Genomic DNA, 21778 nt, shown 5'->3' with positions numbered 1-21778 from the left:
CTACTTTCCAGTCGATAATACCAATGCTGTCATTCTCCAGGTTCACCAAAAGAGCAGACGGCCAAGGTCGCAGTAATAGAACACGAGTTTTGAGCAGTCCATGTCCAACTACAAGTAGCTCCTCTTGGGAATCTTATGGCTGCAATCAATCTCTCGCCCTGGGGTGGCGCCATTTGCAGCCACTGCTTCAATGGCAAGTGCCGCGAAGAAGCTTGCAGAAGATGGCGGATGGGAGAGGTAATGTACGACACAGCAAAGGATAGCACTCACCGACCCGAAAGTAGGTAAATGATGAATTATTCGCAGCAGTGTCTCAATGTAGTAGGCACCAGCCGTAGCGAAACATCATACCTCGATGAAAACAGGGACAGCGAATGTGCCAAGTCGCCACAACCTTTGCGGCCTGAAATTTAGCACATAGATTCATAAGTTGTTATTTTATATAATATATACTAAAGACAGGAAATTCCACTATTTATTCTTATAATTAAGTAGAAGTAGTAGTTGTCTGGAGTACTTACTAACCACTGTATACTAGTAGCTAGAATTAACTATATATATATATATATATATGTAATACTACCAAGTACTTTTAACTTCTAGCCAAGTGATCCTGGCGACCTCCTCAGGTCTAATAATAGGTATACTTGAGCTTCAATCTAACGTGATAACTGGTAATGAATCTTCCGCCTCAGTCGTCTTGGCGGTCAATGTCTTGCCGCGAAATCGAAAGCAGAGAACATGGCCAGTGCTGGTGCCGATGAGGAGACTACTCGTGGATTCGTCAACGGCGCGGACATCGCACGTAAAACCCTGAAAGGAATAGACGTAAGCCGGATTGTATAATCTGGGGAGCTTGGTGAGCAGCCGGTTTTGCCAGAGGATGCTCACGTGGGTAGAGCTTTTGACGACGCTGCAAGGGTGGCGGGTCGAGGGCTGCAGGCCGATCTTCTCATCCGCGGGCCGTGACGGCAGCACCCAGACACCAATCTCGGTATGTAGCAGGTAATGTCCGTCGGCGTCTTTCGAGATGGAGAGTCGGCGGGGCTGATACGTCCAGAGACTGTCCTGGCCTGGGATCGCGAAGCCGTGGGCGAGCACAGTGGCCCACGGCTGCCAGCCGCCACTGCTCGAGAATGAGGGCGAAGACGACGAGGAAGCGGTTGACGTGTGATGCCAGACAAAAAGACGTCCATCGCTACGGAAACCAAACAGAGAGCGGCTGTCCGGTGAGAAGACGAAGCTGCTGCATTCCCGGCTGTCGCTGGCATCGCTGACATCGCTTGCATCGCTGACGTCTTCATCATCGTCATCATCGTCGTGTTTAGTAACGCCATGGCCTTCTTCTTCATCTTGTTCATCCTTTTCTAGCTCATGTGTGGCGGCATCCTTCCAGGATAGGGTCACGCAAGGCTCCAATGTTGGGCTGGGAAGGGCCATGCTGGACGCGGGATCCGGCGATATGTCCCAGATATGGCCGGGGCTGCCAGGAGTGGCCAGGAAGAGTCCGTCAGGTGAGAAGGCAACCTGTCCTATCTTGTCTGTGGTCGCGCCTTTAAGGATAACAAAGGGCTGCTCTTTTCTAGATGTCGTTCGGCCGCCATCGTTGTTATTGTCGTTATTACTATCCTTATTGTCGTTATCTGCGTCATCTTCGTTATCGTTGTTGTTGTTGTTGTTGTTGTTGTTGTTGTCCTTAACGTCATTATTGTCGTTGTTCTTATTGACCTTTGCCTGGGAGCTGTCGCTTCCATTATCGTAGTTGCTGTCCTCGTTTGCCCCCCCCTCGTCGGACACTTCCACGAAACAGCCACCCCTCTCTCGATATAAACCCCGGCAAGCCTTTAGATCCCAGAGGCGGACGGCGTCATTATGGGAGATGGTGGCCACAAGCGAGTCATTGGTCGAAAAAGTGGCAAATATCGCCAAGTTTCCGTGCTTGCCCATGACGGCGACGCGCTCGCCAGTCTCGGTGTCCCACACGACCGTCTCGCCGTTGTCGTAACACGCCAGTAGCTGTGAGTCGTCACTGGAAAAGCAGATCCAGTTAATTTCAGATTCGGCGCTATCTGACAATGTAAGCCACAACTTGGAGTCGGACACATCTGAGACTGGGGGCTCGCTTTCGCCTGTGGCCATGTTGGGAAGGTTCCGGAGCTGGCAGAGCTGGACGCGACCCTCTGTGCTGCACGTGGCCACTTGCAGGCCGTCATGAGAGAAAATAGTCATCATCAGCGGACTCGACGTGTGTGATGGTTCGTGCCGTGAGCTGCTGTCATCAGGGGCATTGTCGATACGGGCGGTATTGATGCGAGCGTCGGCGTCAGCATCGGCGTCTGCCTCGACGACTTTGTAAATTCCACATGTGTTCCTACTTTTGGAGATGAGGACAACTTCGTCTCGGTCACCAGAGAGCGCAATCGACAGCACATCCTGAGACGACTGCGGAGCCTTGTACGCTCGAAGAAGCGGCTGCTGCGACTGCTGCGTGGGCTCTCGGTCCCCTCCTTGTTCTGCTTGTTCTCCTTGTCCGTCAACGAGAAGGATCTTCACGCAGTCGCTATTGTCATAGGCCAAAAAGGCGCGCTTATCCAAGATATACTGCACGGCGAAGAACTTGCCCTGCGCCCGATATGGCGTGCGCTGCCCCTCCGCCAACTTGGTGCTGCAGATGAACAGATCCCCGTCGATACGGAGGACGGCAGCCAGTTCCACATCCTCAGCCACGACGACATCCCGGCAGTCGGACCGAGATAATACTTCGACCTCGGCCAGTGCCTGTGCCAGGTCCGTGGGCAGGCTATCGTAGCCCCGCTTGATGGACAGGACCTCTTTCACGTCCAACCGCGGCATGTCTAGGACCACCTCGCGTGTGCCACAGGTGGCGATGATGTCATTAAAGCCATCTGCGGCGAATGACATGCTGGAAAATGGCTTGAGCGTCTCCTCGGCAGCAGCATCCTCGTCCTGTTGCTTGCCCAGCCCAGATCGCTGCCGCCACTCCGCCAACATATCGGCATGGGATTTTTGCTCTATGGAGGCAACTCCGCTAGCGAGATCAAAGATGGTCATGCTGTTGATGCCGCAGACAACAAGCAAATTGAGATCCGCTGGCGAGAGGATAAGCTTCTTGCAGAGCTCCTGTATTGTATGCTGTTTGACGTGTTGTATGCGGCATGACGCCCGGTCCCAGCACTGCAGCGTATTGTCATCAGATACGGAGATGATAAGTCGGCTGTCGTAAGCCCAAAGCGCGTCGCAGACCCAGTCGTCGTGGCCCTCCAGCTTGCCGATCAACGCCGTCGCCGAGCTGTCCAAGCGCGGCAGCAACAACGGCAGAACCTGTGGAAGTACGGGCAAATCGCCATCATCCTCGTACTCATTACTGCGTGCTACTTGCATGAAGCGATCGTATTCGGCCAAGGACATGGCCGCCTCCTGCGCATACAAGATGCGCGTGAACAAGACCTTGACCGTAGCCTGCAACGGCGACAGCCGCCCCGCCTGTTGAGGTGACGGCATCAGGTCTAGGAGCATACGCCTGACAATAGCGATGATTTTGAGCTCATCCAGGTCGCGGAGCCACGCACTCGCGTTCCGCGCGACGAAACTACGGACCTTGTTCATCAGCTGGTTCGTCACCGGCGCGTCATCTGTCCGCCCAATGCCTGCAAGGTCCAGGTGCCGCAGCCACGCGAGCTTCATATACGGCGAGAGCCGCCCCCCACGGCCAGTGTCGCGGTAATGCTGCTCGAGCTGTATCAAGTGGCGACAGACCATGTCGGCGTGCAGGTCGGGCAATGCAGTGGCCTTGGCGAGACGTGCGCGCTGAGCGGCCAGCACTGCTCGGCTCGAAAAGTAGACATAGATTTGCGCATGCCCGCTTGCATCGTGTGCATTCCGGAGCTCGAGCAACGGCCGTGCGAGAACACGGAGGAGAATAGTAGCAGCGTCAGCATCCACGCCGGCTAGCGGCTCGACGACCGTCGGCGGCTGGAACGCAAGCGCGGCCAGTTCCGAGACGGTCAGAGGCTGGAACGCGAGCGCGGCCGCGTGCAAAGCGGCGTTGACGAGTGCCCGGTCGCTGTCGGTGCCGCTCTCGCTGACATTACATTGGACGATGTGGCCCAGGAGCGGCTCTAGGCCCGTACTGCTGTTTGGCAGGCGTTGCAGGACGTGGATTGCGTTCCACGGCAACTGGGCTCGACCGACAAGATCAACGGCTAGTGTGGCCCAGGCGACATTGCCGCCCGCGCGTTCGGTGAGTTTGCCCCCGAGTTCATCAAGTATCGCTGATGTGTAAGCCGGACCGGTTTGGCCTTGCAACAAGGCTCGAATGTAGACGCGCATAATATCGCCGAGCAGCGGCTCCTCGGGCGAGTGGAGGTGGCAGCCACCTATTGACGATGACGATGGTGACCGATCTACAGACCTTACAATCCAAGCCACATTGCTCGAGACTCGACATGTTGTGCGCACGAGAGCAACCAGGTCACATAGCGTCCATGCCCGCTTCTGCGCTGCGCCAACGTTCCGGCCTTTTTTGCACGACTCGGCCCCATCAAACTCGTCGTGGTCAACATAGTTACCAGTGCCATCATCCCACAGCACATCGTCCCTATAGTCAATGACAAAACAAGTCGGTATAAAGCTCTCATCGCGAACGATACTACACAGTAGCGCTAGCATGGCATAAAAGTCACACGATGTGCCTAGCGCGGCGTACTGCGCCTCCAAGTCATTGCTACTACCGCCGGAGAGTAGCGGGCGCCGGCCTGTCGCCTTCACCGCCTTGGCCAGGTGCTTCTTCAGCGGCGGTTGTTCAGCGAGCACCGTCCATACGAGATCGCGAAGGACCGAAACTACAGACGTGCCGTTGACGTTCCGAGACCAATCCCAGGAGGCGCTTGCCACTTTGTACCGTGGTCCGTCAACTTCCGATCCGGCAGCCGGGTTCTCGATTTCCGCCTGAGCGAGTGCGCGCAGCAGAAGTGTCGTGCTTGAGCCCTCCGGGCCGTGAAGCCAGAGAATGCGTTCATCTGAATTGCCGTGGTCGGCGCTGCGTGCTTTTCGCCACCGCTGGTATGCGTCCTGTTTCAGCGCCCAGTGATGCAAGCTCTCGAACACAGTCGGGCATCCATCAAGCGGCAGCGGCGCTGGTGGTAGTGGCGACGGCGGCTCTTTGGGAACCATACATAGCAATTTCTGGATTCTTAAGTGTTCGCGCGACGGCGGCTCTTTGGAAACCATGCATGGCAATTTCTGGATTTTCAAGTGCTCGCCTGTCATTGTGTCGTGGCTTGCCTCGCAAGCGTCATGATCATCCCTGTCGGTAATAGCCGGGGACGGCGCTCGCAGACGCACAAGCTCGGCGAGGCTCTTTTCTAGTGTTTTGTCTGCGGCCACGAGCCCCAGGGACAACTCGAGTGCGATAATCGAATGCACTGTGGCACCCACGCCCGGATGGTCAAATGTTTTCTGTTTATGCTGCGCATCGTCTAGGGCAATGACGACGATGAGTTGCTCGAGTACGGCCGCGTACAATCTTATGAGGAAATCATGGAGGCGATTCGGGCCTCTTTTGTTGTCCCCTGGCGCCTTGAACACAAGTCGCGACAGCTGGTTGTAGAAGGCGATGCGCGCGACAATATATGCGAGCCCCGGGGCTCTGAAAGCAGGCTTTGTTTTCTCAGCCAGTTTCTGTGGCCACAATGAGAACGAGGGTAAATGGAAATGGAAAGACAATGCAGAATGATCTACATACCCGAATGCATAGACTGGCTGCGACCCAGGGTAGGTGTGCAGTCGGGCTCTCTTGCATGTTTCTGCTCAACATGGCCAAGGTCGACGACAGAGCGCGGCGCGCCCCCTCCTCCTCTTCTCCGTCGTCTTCCTGAGCGCTTGCATCGTAGATCCAGTGGCGCACTGCATCAAGCAGCGTATTCGGCGCCACATGGTGCAAGCCTCGCACGATGGAACCGTCAAGGGCATTTGAGCTGTTCCTCCTCTGCTGGGGCCGAAAGGCATCGTACACCTGCCACTCAAACTCTTCCAGTTCCTCCGTGTACTTTTCTCGAAGGCGGTTGTAAGCCATAAACCACAAATCACGCGTGTCTTGGTCATCATCTTCGGCATCCGATGACCGCGTGGTCATCATCGTTACGATAATCTTATCACTGCTGCGGGTCACGGTCACGCCCGCGCTAGAATCAGTCAGCGTATCGAGTCGGTCCATAGTGCTGTTAGTGTTGTTGTCGTTGCCGTCGTCGTCGTCGTTGTCGTTGTCGTCGTGCTATAGCTGTTGTGGTGCTTCGGCCACATCAGAGGAAGCAGGCTGCAGTTGGAAGAAGAAGATACAAGGCACCACTGCATTCGCGTTGTAACAAGCAGCAAATGTTTCCGGTCCGCTGAATCAACCGAAATACGCGAGTGCACAACGTGCGCGGTACAGGGAACAAAGCAGATGGGTGTGTGGCACGTGTACCTGGAGAGTACATTGCGTTGATGCGTGCAGAAAGAGACGGTTCGTCATACGGTCATGTACGAAGCACAGACAAACAGGTCACATAGACGCTGAAAAACAAATGGGTGCAAAACAAAAAACGACACAGAAAGATGACACAAAACCCTAAACAGACAGCAATGAAGGGCAACACGACATGGACAACACCATTGACGATGACTGGTTCGGGAATTGGGCGGTATGCGACCCCATTACAGAAGCCGGACTTGCGGAGGCCATCACATTTGATGAGCTGGTGGATAGTGGCAAGATCAGGCTGGTCGCGCGTATAGATGAAGACCGGCGGGGTGATGCGTGCACCACCACGGAGCACACTATCGCAGGTGATGGACCTGTGGTGTTTTCGTCTGATATTTTCTCCATGGAGCGGCTGCAGTGGGCTGAAGGGGTCATGGCCGGGGACAAGACGGACAAGGCAGAAGCCAAAATCCCCGATGAGACGTTTGCACTCTTCAGGGTGAATCTGGAGTCACACACCGAAGGCAGCGGCACGGGTGAGAACAACGCCATACAGCGGGCGCATATCCACGTCGAATTTGCCGATATTGGTCAAGACGCGGACCATGTCGGGGCACAGCGGCCCGTTGTGGTCAGCCAGGCGCCATTTTCCAGTGCCGAGCAAAGCAGCAAGACTACGGCAGTGAGAGGAATCAGTTGTGGTATCCGCGGAGGCGTCTAAGCTGGGGCAGCGCCGGCCAGCGGCTCACCCGAAAGGCACGGCCAGCAGTAATCGCGAGTGGAGCGAGAGCTATTTCGACGTGAACCGCTCACGGCCCGTGTCCGTCCTGGGGAGCACCGGTGAGAGCAGCAACTGCAACGGTGTCAAGCGGGACATGGAACGCAACGCCCGTGCGCACGAGGGTGTTTCAAGCCAGGGCTGCTATTGTATTTGTTCACAATGTGTCAAGACGCTCGTGAGTGCACCGTCAGGCTCACCGCAAAGGTGGACAGGGCTGAGTTTTTGGGCCAAACGGAACACAAATGCGTCCTGCGCATCACGCCTAAGGAGCCCAACGGCGAGAAGCCGGCTATGTGTCACTTTCAGGGCAAAAAGATGTGGCAGAAACTGGGCGTGAAGTGTTATTAAGGCGGCTAAGAACGTGTTCCATATGAGTGCAAGAAGCGGAAGGGTTTGCCGGGGGTTTTCGTGAGCTGAGATTGCTTTAGACAAATAAAGAAAGGAGAGAGAGAGAGAGAGAGAGAAATAGCGAAAGATTGTAAAAAAGAGAGAGTAGAGAGAAATATGCCCTCGTTACTCGAATATACCAGTATTATCTGGATGCGCGGCGATTGCAGGACATGAAAAGCGCGCCAGCCAATCAGCGGCAGCCAGGCCCTGCTGAGCAGTGCAAACCTGCGCTTGGCCCTGATTGGCCGAAGCTAAATTTCCACTTTCAACTTTTTGATGCTGGACGTCGAACTTTTTATTAAGATTTCTGACCCAGTCCTTCATCCTCGTAAGACATGATTAATTTTCTTTTCAATCTCGAATGATATGACACATCAAGCGCCCATGATATTATAAGCCTTTTTGACTGCCTTACCGCTGACACAACCCGCCCATGCGGCCTCTCCTCTCGCGCCTACTACCTCTTCTTCGCACTCATCGAGCATCACTTCTACCCACGGCATCTCATCGTTTCCACGCCATGTCCTCGGAGCCTCTTACCGTCGCTACCGCCGCCGCTGCAGCGGGGGCAACCTCCACAGTGTCAGCAGTCTCCAACGGCGCCCCAGAAGCAAACGGTACCTCTCACAGCCGGCCTGCCAAACGGCCCAACAATGCGAACCGCAGCGGCAACAACCGCAAGTCCAAGCAGCAGCGGACCAAGCGCGAGCGCAACATCACCGAGGGCTCGACGGAGGAGGTCCTCCGTTGTGACATTGATGCGCTGCTCAAGGCCCGTCGTGAGGCGGCGGCCGGTCCTGGCGAAGAGGAGGAGGCAGCTGCGCCCGCCTCGGAAGCTGACCTGCCGGAGCCCTTTACCGAGATGGAGGTCGAGATCCACGAGCTGTCCTCGACCGGCGACGGCCTCGGCATGGTCGCCGGGTCCGACCAGGTCTACGTGGTGCCCTTCACCGTCCCCGGCGACACGGCGCGCGTCAAGGTCATCCGCCACGTGCGCGGCGAGGGCCACTCCCACGCCGACTTCCTCTCCGTCGTCGCGCCCTCGCCGCTGCGCGACGACGCCCGCGTGCGGTGCCGGTACTTTGCGCGCTGCGGCGGCTGCCAGTTCCAGATGCTCGACTACGCCGAGCAGCTGCGGCGCAAGCGGGGCATCGTCGTCAAGGCCTACGACAACTTTGCCAACCTGCCCCGCGCCCTCGTGCCCGCGGTCCACGACACCATCGGCAGCCCCCTCCAGTACGGCTACCGCACCAAGCTCACGCCGCACTTTGACGGCCCGCCGGGGTTCCGGCCCAGCAAGCGGGGCAAGAACCCCCCCGGCGCGGCTTTTGCCGCCTGCCCGGACATTGGCTTCATGCAAAAGGGCCGCCGCAAGGTCCTGGACATTGAGGACTGCCCCATCGGCACCGAGGCGGTCCGGCTGGGCAACACGCGCGAGCGCAAGCGCATGCAGGAAGAGTACGTAAACTACAAGCGCGGCGCGACGCTGCTCCTCCGCGAAAACACCACCCGCCACCCCAAGGACGGCGACGCCGCCAGCGCTGAGCTTACGCCTTACACCGTCAGGTCAGAGTGCGACGCGACCGGCTCGGTGGACGTCAAGTCGTGCGAGACCGACTCCAAGGCCACCACCACCGAGTACATTGGCGACTACGTCTTCACGAACCCCGCCGGTTCCTTCTTCCAGAACAACAACTCCATCCTCCCCGTCTTCACCTCGTACATCCGCGATCGCATCCTGCCCCCGCCGGCCGACGACGGGCGGCCGCCCATCCGGTACCTCATCGACGCCTACTCGGGGTCCGGGCTCTTCACCATCACGCTCTCGTCCGTCTTCGAGCACTCGGTCGGCATCGACATTGCCGGCGCCTCCATCGAGTACGCCCGCCGCAACGCCGCCCTCAACGGCCTCGGCGAGGACCGCTGCCGCTTCATCGCCGCCGACGCCGGCGAGCTCTTCAAGTCGGTCACGTACGGCGCCGACGAGACGGTCGTCGTGCTCGACCCCCCGCGCAAGGGCTGCGACGCCAGCTTCCTGGCCCAGCTGCGCCGGTTCGGGCCCCGCCGCGTGCTCTACATCAGCTGCAACGTGCACACGCAGGCGAGGGACGTCGGCGTCCTGGTGCGCGGCGAGGGCGAGGGTCGCCGCTACGCCATCGAGAGCCTGGTGGGATTCGACTTCTTCCCGCAGACGGGCCACGTGGAGGGCGTTGCCATTTTGAATAGAGTGGAGGAGTAGAAGGCCTGGCGAATGGAAAAGAAAAAAGTTACAGCCCATTCATGTGTTATTTATTATTCTTGGACATAATCCCGGCTGCTGTTGCTGCTGTTCTGCCAGCGTTTCGACGTCGACCGCGTCCTAGGACGAGGAGCATGGCTCCCATCAAAGGGACGCATCCTGGCCTCGCCGCAGGACCTGGGTGCATCGAAAAGTCAGGATCGAGAGCAAGTAACAGGACAACATCTGTCGTTCGTACTAGATATCCCGATGCGAAAAATTCATGCATTAAAACATGGAGCAAGTAGCTACATTAGATGCAAAGCTTCCCAACGCCTAAAACAATATTAACCCTTTTGATCCGTTTCATATGCGCATGTGCGCATAGTCGGCATTTTTTTCTCCGATTCGTCCCACAGATGCATTCATAACCGCATTTTCTTCCCACACGTCAACACGTCAATCCACTTCTGCAACTTCTCTCTCTACCAGCGGCTTCAGTGCCTGCACAGCCGCCTGCACCACCTCCGGCCGCCTGCTCTTCTTCAAGCAAGTCTTGAGAATGTCGACGCCACCCTCCTCGCGTATCTTGTCGCGTGCCTCAATGCCGATGGTGCCTTCCGCCGACACCATGTTGAGAATGCTTGCAGCGCCACGGTGGCGCAGGTCCTCATTGTCATCGACGCACATGCCGAGGAGGATCTGAACGCCGCGCTTCCTGTGGACGACACCGCGCACAACGTGCTCGAAGCCGGTCAACGAGGCGAGCGCGCCGCCAGCGGCGCTACGAGTCCCCTCGTCCTCGGCATCGGCGAGCGCGAGCAGGATGTTCAGCCGCTGGTTGGCGTGCACGCTGCCGTCTGCATACAGCCTGACGCCGTCGGGCGACTGCATCAGGTTGCAAACGAGCTCGACGGCGGCCTTGGTCACGAGGCGGTTAGACGACAGCAGTTGCTCTTCGATGTGCGTCCACGCGTGGCGTATTATTTGCTGCGCAATCGTCATACCTTCCATAGACGCCAGGTTCGTGAGCGCCATGAGGGCCTCAAAGGTCGGGAGCAGGTCACGTCGGTCAGAGGCTGGGTCGGGCGGCAGGATGGAAACGAGCGGCGCAATGGCCGCATCAATTGGGTTCGCGCGCGTTCCGCCAAAAACGAGGGCAGGATTTATGCTGATAAGAATGCGTGCAAGGGCCTGTGCGGCACCACATCGGGCTTCACGTTGGTCCTCCTTGAGACTGCTCCAGGCAACGAGAAGAAGCCTTACTGCACCTTGCTGGGCCAGCTGCCCGCGAAGAGACTTGGTAGTAGTGAGCGATAGAATGATGTTGACAATGATCCCCAGAGCTGCCGCGGAATCGTGCTTGCCATGGGCCACTAGCACAGGAGTTATGCCCGCCGCAAAGACAGCCTCGCATCGCTTATCGACATACTCGTCGTCATCAAGCGGGTCCATGCCTGGAATCTTGCCCTCGGCATTTGCATAGGCCTTCAGCTGCGACATTTTCTTTTCTTCCTCGGTGAAAAGCGGGCGATATCGTGTCAAGTTTTGAAAGATGCTCAAGGCACCGTATGTGGTAGGTGAACGGGGAGGCGCCTTGGAGAGAGTATGGAGGAGTTTTTTGAGCAATGCCGAATCGCTGGCAATGGCTTCCTTGATCTTCGGTTGCAGAGAGGCATATGCGAGTCCTTCAATGGAGTGTTGCTTGCCATGGTCCTCGTCGCGGAGAATCATCTTGGTAAACAGGCCAGAAAGGTCTTCCAAGGACGTGACAGCGGACTCGACACGGGACTTGTTCTGGTCGGATGGCTTAGGTACAGCCTGGCATGCATGTCAGCGGTCAACTGCGGCATGTATCAAAGGGCTCGTTGCTCACCCGGAGTTTGGCCAAAATGACGGCTGCAAGATATTGGACTTGCTCTGAATGCTGCCTCATTGAGACGGATCCCTCTTCTCCTTGCAAACTCGGTTCTTCACTTAATCTCCTTCCCATATCTTTCGTGTATTGCTCCACAATCTCCTCAAGCCACTCTACGCAGTACTTTTGGATTGCCTCGCGACATCTGCTGTCCATGCAGGCGGCATTAAGCATCTCGAGACAGGCCGTTTCAACCTTGCGGCTCTTCCACTCTCTGCGCATCAGCGGCCCCAGTGAGCTCAGGAAGCCCTCGTTGAGGAACATCTCCGTGGTCAAGTCGGGCACGATGGGAAAAGTGGCGGCGGCGACGCAAAAGGCGACAATGTAGTCGTCGTAGGTGCGGCGCTGGACACGGTCGAGGAAAAAAGCACGCAGTTTGTCGGAAGCGTCGTCGGCGGCAGCGCGCATGTAGGCTGAGGTGGTGAGGACGGCGTGGCCGCGCACCATGTCGGGTTGGCGCATGTCGAGGTAGCAGAGGATGGTGTCGACGCAGTCCGAGTCGATGACCCTGCAGATGGACTTGTGGGTCGAGTCGGCTTCCTGGAAGGCAGCGTCGTCATTGAGCATCTTTGTGAGAAGATCGAGGTCGCGGCACGTCTCCTCATCTTCCTGGCCACCCTCCATGAGGCGGGCGAAGACGAGGAGGGTCTGGTCCTGGACAGAGGCCGGCGGGCCCGAGGCCTGTATGGTCTCCGCGGCGGTGGCCATGCTGGGCGAGACTGGGGAATCTGGGAATGAAGAATCCAAGTTTCGCCGGTCAAGCTGTCATCAGCGACAAAAGGGGGGGATGGAAGTTTGAAACGCGCAGGTCTGATGACGGTGTTTGGGAAAATGGGAAATGGGGAATAATATTAGTTTGACTGCCCCTCCATTGGGGTGAAAGATAAGAGTAAGCTTGTCGTTATCTTAGGCATCTGCCCCACTGCTCCATGCTGCTTGAGTGAGATTAGCGCAAGAGCCATCGCTAATAAAGGTCCATCCAAACTACGATATACACGGATAAGTACACTTTTGTTCTTTTTTAAGCAATAATCATTTTAGTCATTTTCCATCGACATCAAGTGCATAAGATACTCAGCCCTCTACGTGGTCGGCTAGACCCACCTATTTCGTCGGGTGGGTGGGCACGGAAGAGGAGTAGGCACCCTCGACTTTGTGCAACAGCCAACATGGCAGTGTCCGTATACTTTGTTGACTTCTCCGGACCTCTCTATTTTACACGCGCCCGCAATCCAGTGTGCAATTAATAAGTTATAATGGCGGCCATTGATTCCCGGACAGTCCTATGACGTCATGTCTCAACTGGCCGTACCAAGTAACTTGGCGCCGTAAGTAGAAAGTGAAATGGTGAGAAAAGTGGCTAGCCGATCAAAACGGAACAGACTCTGGTACTTTGCTCTAGACGATTAGTCAATGTGTGATATTAGACGCGCTTGCAATCGAGCCTTTTGTCCTGTTCCTGCTATTGGTGACGAATCTGAAGCGGCATTAATGCTTCGACATTTTGCTCGTGTGGTCGATTGCCCATAGAAAAATATTTTAGGACCTCCACAGGCTCCTTGATACGACGCAGCAGTCCCAGAAGGTTCTCCCATTTATCAGTATCAATATGCTCTTCGAAATCACCTGCATGATGGATAAGTGGTGTGTAGCTCGCATATGTGGCATGCGTCTTGAGAATCAACAGGGCTAATAGAGCTTGAAATGAACCCCAGAATGCTGTATGAAGCGATGAAAAATCTACAACGAAATCACCAAATATTATTACTGATAATACAATAGAATACCATGACAGATCGCCCACTGAAATCCCGCTGTAACCCACCATAGTTCCCTGCCGGGAAGCTTCCCGCAGTTACAGTGGTCCTGCAACGCTATTCTGGCGGAGCATCACGTGGGTTCGCGCCTGTAAACGTGGTCATCCAATTGCATCCGACTTCTTGGTCGTTAGCTCTGTGCATGTGCTCTGCAAACAAAAATTCTTATACAATCAATACTTTACCCAACACACAATCCCGTTTCAAATAGACATCTGCAGCGTTTCTACTACAAATTATCATACGCCACTTTCCAATCGTCTCGACGTCATCGAGCCATACCAGCCACGATCGATCTGCATCCATCTTCACGCCGACCTACCCACCTACCTTGACTACCGTCAATCGGAGAGATTTCTCGAGCCTGCTGCTCAACTCGACCTACATGCATCGCCACATCTAGTCTGCGACTTCTCCCCAGCCTGCCTCTCTACGCGACCTCGTAGGTCGCTCCTCCACCAACCCACCCCCGTCGCGGTGCCTCCCTCTCCCCCGGGTCTCTCCCCTCTCCCGCCATGGACGCCGTCGATTACTCGGAGCACTACGAGGTCACCACGGCCGAGGAGACGCCATCGCTGCTCTCCGTCATCATCGACACCAACCCGCGCGCCTGGGCCGTTCTCGACGACGGGAGCCTCCCGCTCTCCCTCACCACCGCCGTCGCCAACCTCCTCCTCTTCATCAACGCTCACCTCGCCTTCAGCGGCGCGAACCAGGTCGCCGTTATCGCCGCCCACGTGAACCGCGCCGTGTGGCTGTACCCTTGCTCGCAGCAACAGCAACAAGCACAAAAAACGCAACCTTCACAGAACCACAACGCTGCAGATGGCGACGTCGCCATGACGGATGCGCCAGCCGCCACAACGCCGTCGTCGGCAAACAAGTACCCGCAGTTTGCCCACATCGAGGCCACGGTGCTCACCTCGCTCAGGAAGCTCATGGCCGAGACCACAGAACAAGACCTTGAGAGCACAACGACGCAGCTCTCAGGCGCGTTGACCCTCGCGCTGTGCCATGCCAACAAGGCCGCGCGTGCCCTCAGCGCCTCCGACACAGCCCTCCTTGAAGCCGCCCAGACCGCCGGCGCGACGGCGCCCCCGCCGATGAAGGGCCGCATCCTCGTCCTTTCCGTCTCCGACTCCGAATCGGCGCAGTACATCCCGACCATGAATGCCGTCTTCGCCGCCGCCCACAGCCACGTCGCCATCGACACCCTCGCCCTCGCCGGCGACGCCACCTTCCTCCAGCAGGCCTGCTTCAACACTGGCGGCGTTTTTCTCCGCGCCGCCAACCCCCAGGGCCTGCTCACCTACCTCATGTTCGGCATGATCGCCGACACCGAGGCACGCGAAGCCCTCATCTCACCGACCCACGACACCGTTGACTTCCGCGCCGCCTGCTTCTGCCACGGCAACGTCGTCGACACCGGGTTCGTCTGCTCCATCTGCCTCTCCATCTTTTGCGAGCTGCCCGAAAACGCCGAGTGCCTGACCTGCGGCACCAAGCTGGCGCTCGGCACCTACGGCGCGAAGCCGGCCGTCATTCCTAGGAAGAAGAAGAAGAGGAAGAAGGTCATCAACGGCAGCGGGCGGGAGGAGACCATGAGCGCTACGGGGACGCCGCTGAGATGAGAGGCTTTTACCTGCCTCTCTATTCTTCCGGCTGCTTTACGGCTATGCATTGTATGAATAAATATGTTGGGCATGAAGCCCTTACTAAAAAAATGAGGGCGCCAGAGAGGCACACAACAGTACTCTGGGTCACTGTGTATAGAATAGAAAAGATACCAGGCGATTTTGAATCTTATACAATTTTTATGCTCTTTCTTTTCTATTTGCGTATGGGTTGGTTGTTTCTAGGGTTGTCGAGTATGAAATGACCGTCGTCGCCTACTTGGTGGAAATCTTGCGAGAACCTTGGGCAATTTTACCACCCTCGGGCAGGCGAGACATGACACAGGTGGGTGCGGGATCCTTGGCACCCATGGATGCAAGCGCAAACGAATCTGTGTTGTGCGCAAAATGAAGATAATACCCTGCCCGCGTCTTCTTTACGGCCATGATCCCAATGGCCCCGGCTGACGGCCCATTGCAGACGCCAGGGTGGCCCATGAAATCGTTCGCAATAAACGACCCCATTACGGCGCTTTCGTCGTAGTCATGTATATCGGTGCCGCCGGGACCCTTGCGAGTGCTGTTATAGAGTCGTTCCGCACAACGCTGAGAAGCCATTGTTGTCGCCATGTGCTCGCCCGTGCCGCTGGTGACTGCCGCTACAGAAACCGCATCTTCGTCATCGGGCTGGCATGGCACCACGGCCGTTCCGACTCCAACCAAAGCAGCTGGGCCAAGACGTCCGCGGTGCTTCATCCCAATACCCCCAGACGAAGAACCAGCCGCAATCAGCCCTTCTTCGTCAATAGCAATAGCACCAATCGTGTCAGTTACACGATCGCCATCATTTTGAGGCACATGTAGACGTTTTTTTATTGTGTCCTCGCTATCGTCATGCCCATCTAAAAGTCGCTTATGTACTCTTCGACGTCTTTTTGGTTGCTGCCATAGCGCTTCTTCGTTTGCGGAGCTGACTTCAGGAATGTTGGAATCCTTTGCTCTGACTGCAAGATCCTCATTTTCTCCATCATTGACGTGACCTTCGTTAGGTCTGAGCAAGCCAACAGGCTTCTTGTTTGAGTTGATCCCTTGATATGACGTTTTCCAGGATGGATCTTTGGAATGATTCCAAGCATTCTGTGTGATACCCAGCGTCGTCAACTCGGACTGCTGAGTATCATCCATGCCAGGGGGCGGCAAGTAGGGCGAGTTAGGCTGGCCTTCATTCCAAGTTCCCGACATGATGGCAGCAGTGTGATCTCGAGGAAACGAGATATTCGGCTTTGGGGGAAGAGTGTCGTATTGGCATGGCGCACAGTGCATAGCTGCTGTGGACTTTTGCGCATTGCTGGCCTCCTTTGCTTTGGCTTCGGCTCTAAGTAAATCGTCCTGCCAACGCAAAAAGCGATCTCTGGAGTTTTTGGAAACCAGATAATCATTGGAAAAAGTCGCCATCCCGTGTTCTTCAGCATATATCTTGGCGCCTTCTCCTACAAGGGCGTTGGGAGGGACTCGTCTTAGGCTCAGCGGCCGCTTGCTCCCTTCGAAGATTAGTTTAGCGAGAGATATTGGGTTTCGGATGTCTATAGATGTGAGTTTTGAAATCTTAACAGGTATAGAATAGGAGCAGCTTACTCGGCACAGCACCGCATGCTCCGCTGCGGCCTAGGTGATCAACAATGGTTGCATCGCACTCAACCGTGCCGTCAATGGCAAGGTTGGATCCGTACCCGGCATTGGTTATTTCCTTGTCTTCCAGAACCCGCAAAGAGGCCTCGACGGCTTCCGTGGCACTTGCGCCAGCTTTGAGGAATCTCATTCCCATTTCTGCGGCTCTATAGCAGACATGTTAACACGTGTCGGCATATGCGCGCGGCCGTGACTTACGCAACGCAGGCCCTGAGGTGGACATCCTCATTTTGATGGCTGTGGAAGCCAGCGCCGGCATGAACAAAGATAGCCGGTATGCATCGCTTTCGCTGTTTGGGTCCCAGAACACGATCCAATGCTCCATCCGTGTTGCAGATCTCAGGCTCCGTCGACAAGCGAACTCTGTGTCGAGGGCAGCCAGCCATGTCCGGCTAGGCTAACGATTGACGACTTCCATACACATAGGCGGAGCAGCAGGTATCGATGATGAGTAATTGATGCTTTGGTTTAGGTGTCGGTGGCGATGATGGTTGTAGTTGTTGCGGCAGTGGTGCGTAGCGGCGAAAGCAATGGCGAATGCCAACAGCCACTGCGTGTTGAGATTAGAGAAGGAGGTGATTGCAACACCGAACTTGGCACCACACCACTACCGTCAGGCACGTGTTAAGGCCAGCCCGGGAAGGAGCATGTTATAACTAATGAGTTTCGATAGCGAGATTGGTATGCGGAGGCTGGATTGGATTCTCTACGTCGTTAGTGATGCTATGGCGTATTGATGATGTTTGTGTAGGAACGATTGTTGCTGGATTTGCGCCGCCAATTGGTGCATGACAGTGGGGTGATCATGTAGAGCAGCAACGACGCGGGGGGAGGCATGGCCAGCATCGAGAGAATTTTTGGCCAAGTCCTGTTATTTTAATGCAATCCATGTAAGTATCTTTCATGACTTTCCATGAAAAAAAAAATCATAGCCATTAATGTGAAGACGAGCAGCAGTTCTTCGTTTGGCGATTCGCTATTACAATTCACAGCACGAGATGGCGATAGCCAAGTGTGGTTTCCCCACAGCGGTAGGTATTAAAATTTTGAACATGATTCTTAGTTTCCCTTTTATTTTCCCTCCTTCTTTTAAAAAAAATAACATAGACAAGTACGAGCCCAACTCCATGTATTAAACGCAACATTTTGCGCCACAAATGATACACGTGATGGGTGGAGCGTTCCAACGACAGTTCTACTGAGCACAGCCACCTGTCCAGGCCGACAGCCACACACCGAGAAGCCACACAACGCCGACGTGTGAAAGCTACGCAAGCTCCGTCTCCTCAGCCATCCCAGTTCACCCCACATTGCGTCAGGCATCCTTCCACGACCTCTTCACTCTCGCAACACCTCGCCTGTACGCCTCTCCGCGCCAATTCTCTCGCCATAGACCTCGCCGTACACGGCTTTCACCCATCATGGCGAACCAAACTCCTGCCGTTGTCATGGACAAGTGCGTCGACTGCCCCCGCCCCACTACCTCTCCCCTCCCGGCTTCGTGGCTAACGCATAGCGACTCAACAGCGGCACGGGCTTTTCCAAGCTTGGTACGGAGAGCTTCCGATTCGATGCGCCGTATCCGATTTCGCTGCTAATATAATTCCCGTCAGGCTTTGCTGGAAATGACTCCCCGTCCTTTGTCTTCCCGACCGCCATTGCGACCAAGGGCCCCGCTGCTGGAGGCGGCGGCTCCGGCTCTGGCCGTCCTGCTGTCGCCAACAAGCCCTCGTTCCTCACTGGAGGCGCCGGCCCTGCCAGTAGCCACTTGAGCTCCAAGCGCGGGACTGAGGACCTCGACTTTTTCATCGGCGACGAGGCGATCAGCGCCGCTGCCGGTCCTGGTGAGCTGGCATTGAAGACACAACAGAGACCAGGGCTGATCATTTAGGCTACGGCATTCACTACCCCATTCGCCATGGTCAAATTGAGAACTGGGTACGATTTTCAGACACACTGGTCATGTCTGGGCGCTGACAGATTCCCTGACAGGACCACATGGAACGCTTTTGGTCCAACTCCATCTTCAAATATCTCCGCGTAGAACCCGAGGATCACTACTTCCTCCTCACCGAACCCGTCAGTCCATGTACCCTTTACCGCGGAGTATACACTAACGCCTAGAAGCCTCTGAATCCCCCGGAAAACCGAGAAAATACTGCCGAAATCTTCTTCGAGTCCTTCAACTGCGCTGGCATGTACATTGCCGTCCAGGCAGTCCTCGCCCTAGCTGCTTCGTGGACTTCTTCCAAAGTTACCGACCGATCCCTTACCGGTACTGTTATCGACTCCGGCGATGGTGTCACTCACGTCATCCCCGTCGCCGAAGGATACGTCATCGGCTCCTCGATCAAGTCAATCCCCATTGCTGGTCGAGACATTACCTATTTTGTGCAGTCGCTGCTGCGAGACCGCGGTGAAGCCGATTCCTCGCTCAAGACGGCTCAAGAAATCAAGGAGTCGCACTGCTATGTTTGCCCCGATATCGTCAAGGAATTTGCCAAGTACGATCGCGATCGTAGCCGCTTCTTGAAGCACACCGTGTCGCTCCCCGGTGGTCGCGAAGTTGGCGTTGACGTTGGCTATGAACGGTTCCTGGCCCCCGAGATTTTCTTCAACCCCGAAATCTACAGCTCCGATTTCCTCACTCCTCTCCCTGTCGTTGTTGATGGCGTGATTCAGCAGTCACCCATTGACGTCCGCCGTGGCCTGTACAAAAACATTGTCTTGTCTGGTGGTAGCACTCTGTATAAGGACTTTGGCAGACGTTTACAGAGAGATATCAAGCTCTTGGTGGACGACCGCATCCGTGCTAGCGAGCTCCGTAGCGGCGGCGCTCGCAGTGGTGGTCTTGAAGTGCAGGTCATCACCCACAAGCGTCAACGTCACGGTCCCTGGTTTGGAGGCAGTCTGCTTGGCCAAACACCCGAGTTTCGCTCATACTGCCACACCAAAGCCGAAGTAAGTATCTGCGTGCAAGGTTTGAAGACGAGACTAACGCAGAACAGTACCAAGAATACGGACCAAGCATCGTCCGCAGATTCCAGCTTCTTGGCGGCCCTGGAGGCTCTTAGATGCAGTATTTCGATCCTGAAATTCTTTTCCAGTCACATTCGCTTTCATACGGAGTGACAAGATTTATGATAGACTTGGTGTGGGCTTATCAAAATGCGAAAAGGGGCACGAAGCATCAGGAGGGCCACACATGTAATTGCGTGGTCACGGTCTTTTCAACAATTTATTTAACAATTCAAAGCCAAGTATTTCTACATTGAGTGTATAACCTTGGAATACTGATTGCACTAACTCGCACATGCATGTTGATTGAAATGCTGACCTAGCAGAGAGTCTGCTTTGGCATATCGAAACATCGAATGCTATCGCGAAGGAGCTGGCCAATGAAAAATGTCGGAGTTTATAGGCGCAAAGCAGCGTATCTATTGCAAATCGCTACTCGGTACTAATTCAGACTGCATAAAGAGCCCATCGCATAAAACGTGGACGATCAACCAACACCACATATGCCACTTACACCACTACGCCATCAACTGCAGCCGGCTGCACTATGCTTTCATTTCAACTGCTATCGCAGGTTTGCTTCAACAGGTGCCACTCAATGTCCATCAGCGGCTAGTGTCGAGCACATAGCGACCGGTAATCTTGCCCGCCTTCATGAGATCGTAGACCGCCGGCAGCTCGCTCAGGCCGACCGTCTTGAACGGCACCTTGATGAGGCCCTGGCGGTAGAACTCGATAGCCTCGGCCGAGTCGAGCCGGTTGCCGACGTAGCTTCCGCGGACCTGGATCATGCGCAGCACGGTATCGAACACGGGCGCCTTGAAGTGGGCGTCGGCGGGCAGGCCGATGCAGACGACGACGCCGCGCGAGCGGACGTACTGGGTGGCCTGCTGGAAGGGCTTCTCCTGGACGGCGACGAGCAGCGCGGCGTGTGCGCCGAGGCCTCCCGGCGTGCGGGCCCTGACGTCGGCGACGAGGTCCTCGGAGGCGGCAAAGTCGACAAAGTCGCAGCCGTAGCCCTCGACGAGGGCGCGCTTCTCGGGCCCCGTGTCGACGCCGACGACGCGCAGGCCCATGGCGCGCGCGTACTGGCACGCGAGGGAGCCGAGGCCGCCGCCGGCGCCGGCGACGACGACGGACTGGCCGGGCTTGGCGCCCGACTCCTTGAGGCCCTTGTAGACGGTGATGCCGGCGCAGAGGATGGGCGCCACCTCCTCGAGGCTGCACTCCCGCGGGATGCGCGCGACGTGCGCCGCCTTGGCGACGCAGTACTGCTGGAAGCTGCCGTCGACGGTGTAGCCGGAGAGGGCGGCGGCGCCGCAGAGCGGCTCGTCGGCGGCCTGGCAGTAGGCGCAGGCGAGGCACGACCCGTTGAGCCACTTGACGCCGACGTGGTCGCCGAGCCGCACGTCGGCGTCGGTGACGAGCGCCCCGCGCGCGACGACGACGCCCGCGCCCTCGTGACCGCCGACCAGCGGCATCTTGGGCGCGATGGGCCAGTCGCCCATCATGGCGTGCAGGTCCGTGTGGCACACGCCGCTGTACTTGATGTGCACCAGCACCTCGTCGGGCCCGGGCTTCGCGACGGGTATCTTCTTGTAGACGAGGGCTACGGGAGGGGGGAAGGGAGGATTGTTAGCCGTGGAAAAGTGCGCCGGTGGGACAAAGGAAAAGGGTTACGCACGTCCTCCAACGGCCTCGACGACCTGGGCCATTTGCTCAGTTGGGACTTGAGCCATTGCGTAGAAATGAGTGCGGACTCTGGGTGGTGTAAGTGTGTATTTGCCAGATGGTTGGGTTGACGTTGAAATGGAATGGAATGAACAAAGCCAAACAGTATGATGCTGCAGAAT

General features: G+C 56.2%; 8 protein-coding genes across 8 annotated transcripts; 4 read left to right on the top strand and 4 right to left on the bottom strand.

The window, feature by feature from the left end:
• Positions 1-654: 654 nt before the first annotated feature.
• Positions 655-6235, bottom strand: V2A60_005768 (WD40 repeat domain-containing protein; the record flags this gene model as incomplete). The annotated part of the gene is made up of 2 exons (XM_083257075.1): positions 655-5700; positions 5765-6235. 2 exons carry the CDS (start codon positions 6233-6235, stop codon positions 655-657), a joined length of 5517 nt encoding a protein of 1838 aa, XP_083113201.1.
• Positions 6236-6659: 424 nt separating this feature from the next.
• Positions 6660-7610, top strand: V2A60_005767 (uncharacterized protein; the record flags this gene model as incomplete). Its single annotated transcript, XM_083257074.1, has 3 exons — positions 6660-7163; positions 7213-7372; positions 7432-7610. The coding sequence occupies 3 exons, from the start codon at positions 6660-6662 to the stop codon at positions 7608-7610; spliced, it is 843 nt and encodes a 280-aa protein (XP_083113200.1).
• A 562-nt stretch (positions 7611-8172) lies between these two features.
• On the top strand, positions 8173-9891 carry V2A60_005766 (tRNA (uracil(54)-C(5))-methyltransferase; the record flags this gene model as incomplete). The annotated part of the gene is made up of 1 exon (XM_083257073.1): positions 8173-9891. One exon carries the CDS (start codon positions 8173-8175, stop codon positions 9889-9891), a length of 1719 nt encoding a protein of 572 aa, XP_083113199.1.
• Positions 9892-10329: 438 nt separating this feature from the next.
• V2A60_005765 (myosin-binding striated muscle assembly central-domain-containing protein) lies at positions 10330-12496 on the bottom strand (the record flags this gene model as incomplete). Its single annotated transcript, XM_083257072.1, has 2 exons — positions 10330-11691; positions 11747-12496. The coding sequence occupies 2 exons, from the start codon at positions 12494-12496 to the stop codon at positions 10330-10332; spliced, it is 2112 nt and encodes a 703-aa protein (XP_083113198.1).
• A 1624-nt stretch (positions 12497-14120) lies between these two features.
• On the top strand, positions 14121-15236 carry V2A60_005764 (TFIIH/NER complex subunit TFB4; the record flags this gene model as incomplete). The annotated part of the gene is made up of 1 exon (XM_083257071.1): positions 14121-15236. The coding sequence occupies one exon, from the start codon at positions 14121-14123 to the stop codon at positions 15234-15236; it is 1116 nt and encodes a 371-aa protein (XP_083113197.1).
• A 258-nt stretch (positions 15237-15494) lies between these two features.
• On the bottom strand, positions 15495-17293 carry V2A60_005763 (nucleophile aminohydrolase; the record flags this gene model as incomplete). Its single annotated transcript, XM_083257070.1, has 3 exons — positions 15495-16801; positions 16854-17053; positions 17106-17293. 3 exons carry the CDS (start codon positions 17291-17293, stop codon positions 15495-15497), a joined length of 1695 nt encoding a protein of 564 aa, XP_083113196.1.
• Positions 17294-18328: 1035 nt separating this feature from the next.
• V2A60_005762 (actin-related protein 3) lies at positions 18329-19981 on the top strand (the record flags this gene model as incomplete). The annotated part of the gene is made up of 7 exons (XM_083257069.1): positions 18329-18363; positions 18435-18457; positions 18521-18751; positions 18799-18845; positions 18900-18986; positions 19032-19868; positions 19916-19981. 7 exons carry the CDS (start codon positions 18329-18331, stop codon positions 19979-19981), a joined length of 1326 nt encoding a protein of 441 aa, XP_083113195.1.
• A 549-nt stretch (positions 19982-20530) lies between these two features.
• V2A60_005761 (chaperonin 10-like protein) lies at positions 20531-21664 on the bottom strand (the record flags this gene model as incomplete). Its single annotated transcript, XM_083257068.1, has 2 exons — positions 20531-21534; positions 21610-21664. 2 exons carry the CDS (start codon positions 21662-21664, stop codon positions 20531-20533), a joined length of 1059 nt encoding a protein of 352 aa, XP_083113194.1.
• Between the last annotated feature and the right edge of the window lie 114 nt (positions 21665-21778).

The sequence above is a fragment of the Cordyceps javanica genome, chromosome 3 (genome assembly GCF_051103115.1).
Source record: "Cordyceps javanica chromosome 3, complete sequence".
Classification (NCBI taxonomy): domain Eukaryota; kingdom Fungi; phylum Ascomycota; class Sordariomycetes; order Hypocreales; family Cordycipitaceae; genus Cordyceps; species Cordyceps javanica.
The sequence above is the reverse complement of the archived record's forward strand: the minus strand, read 5'-3'. Positions and strand labels throughout refer to the sequence as shown.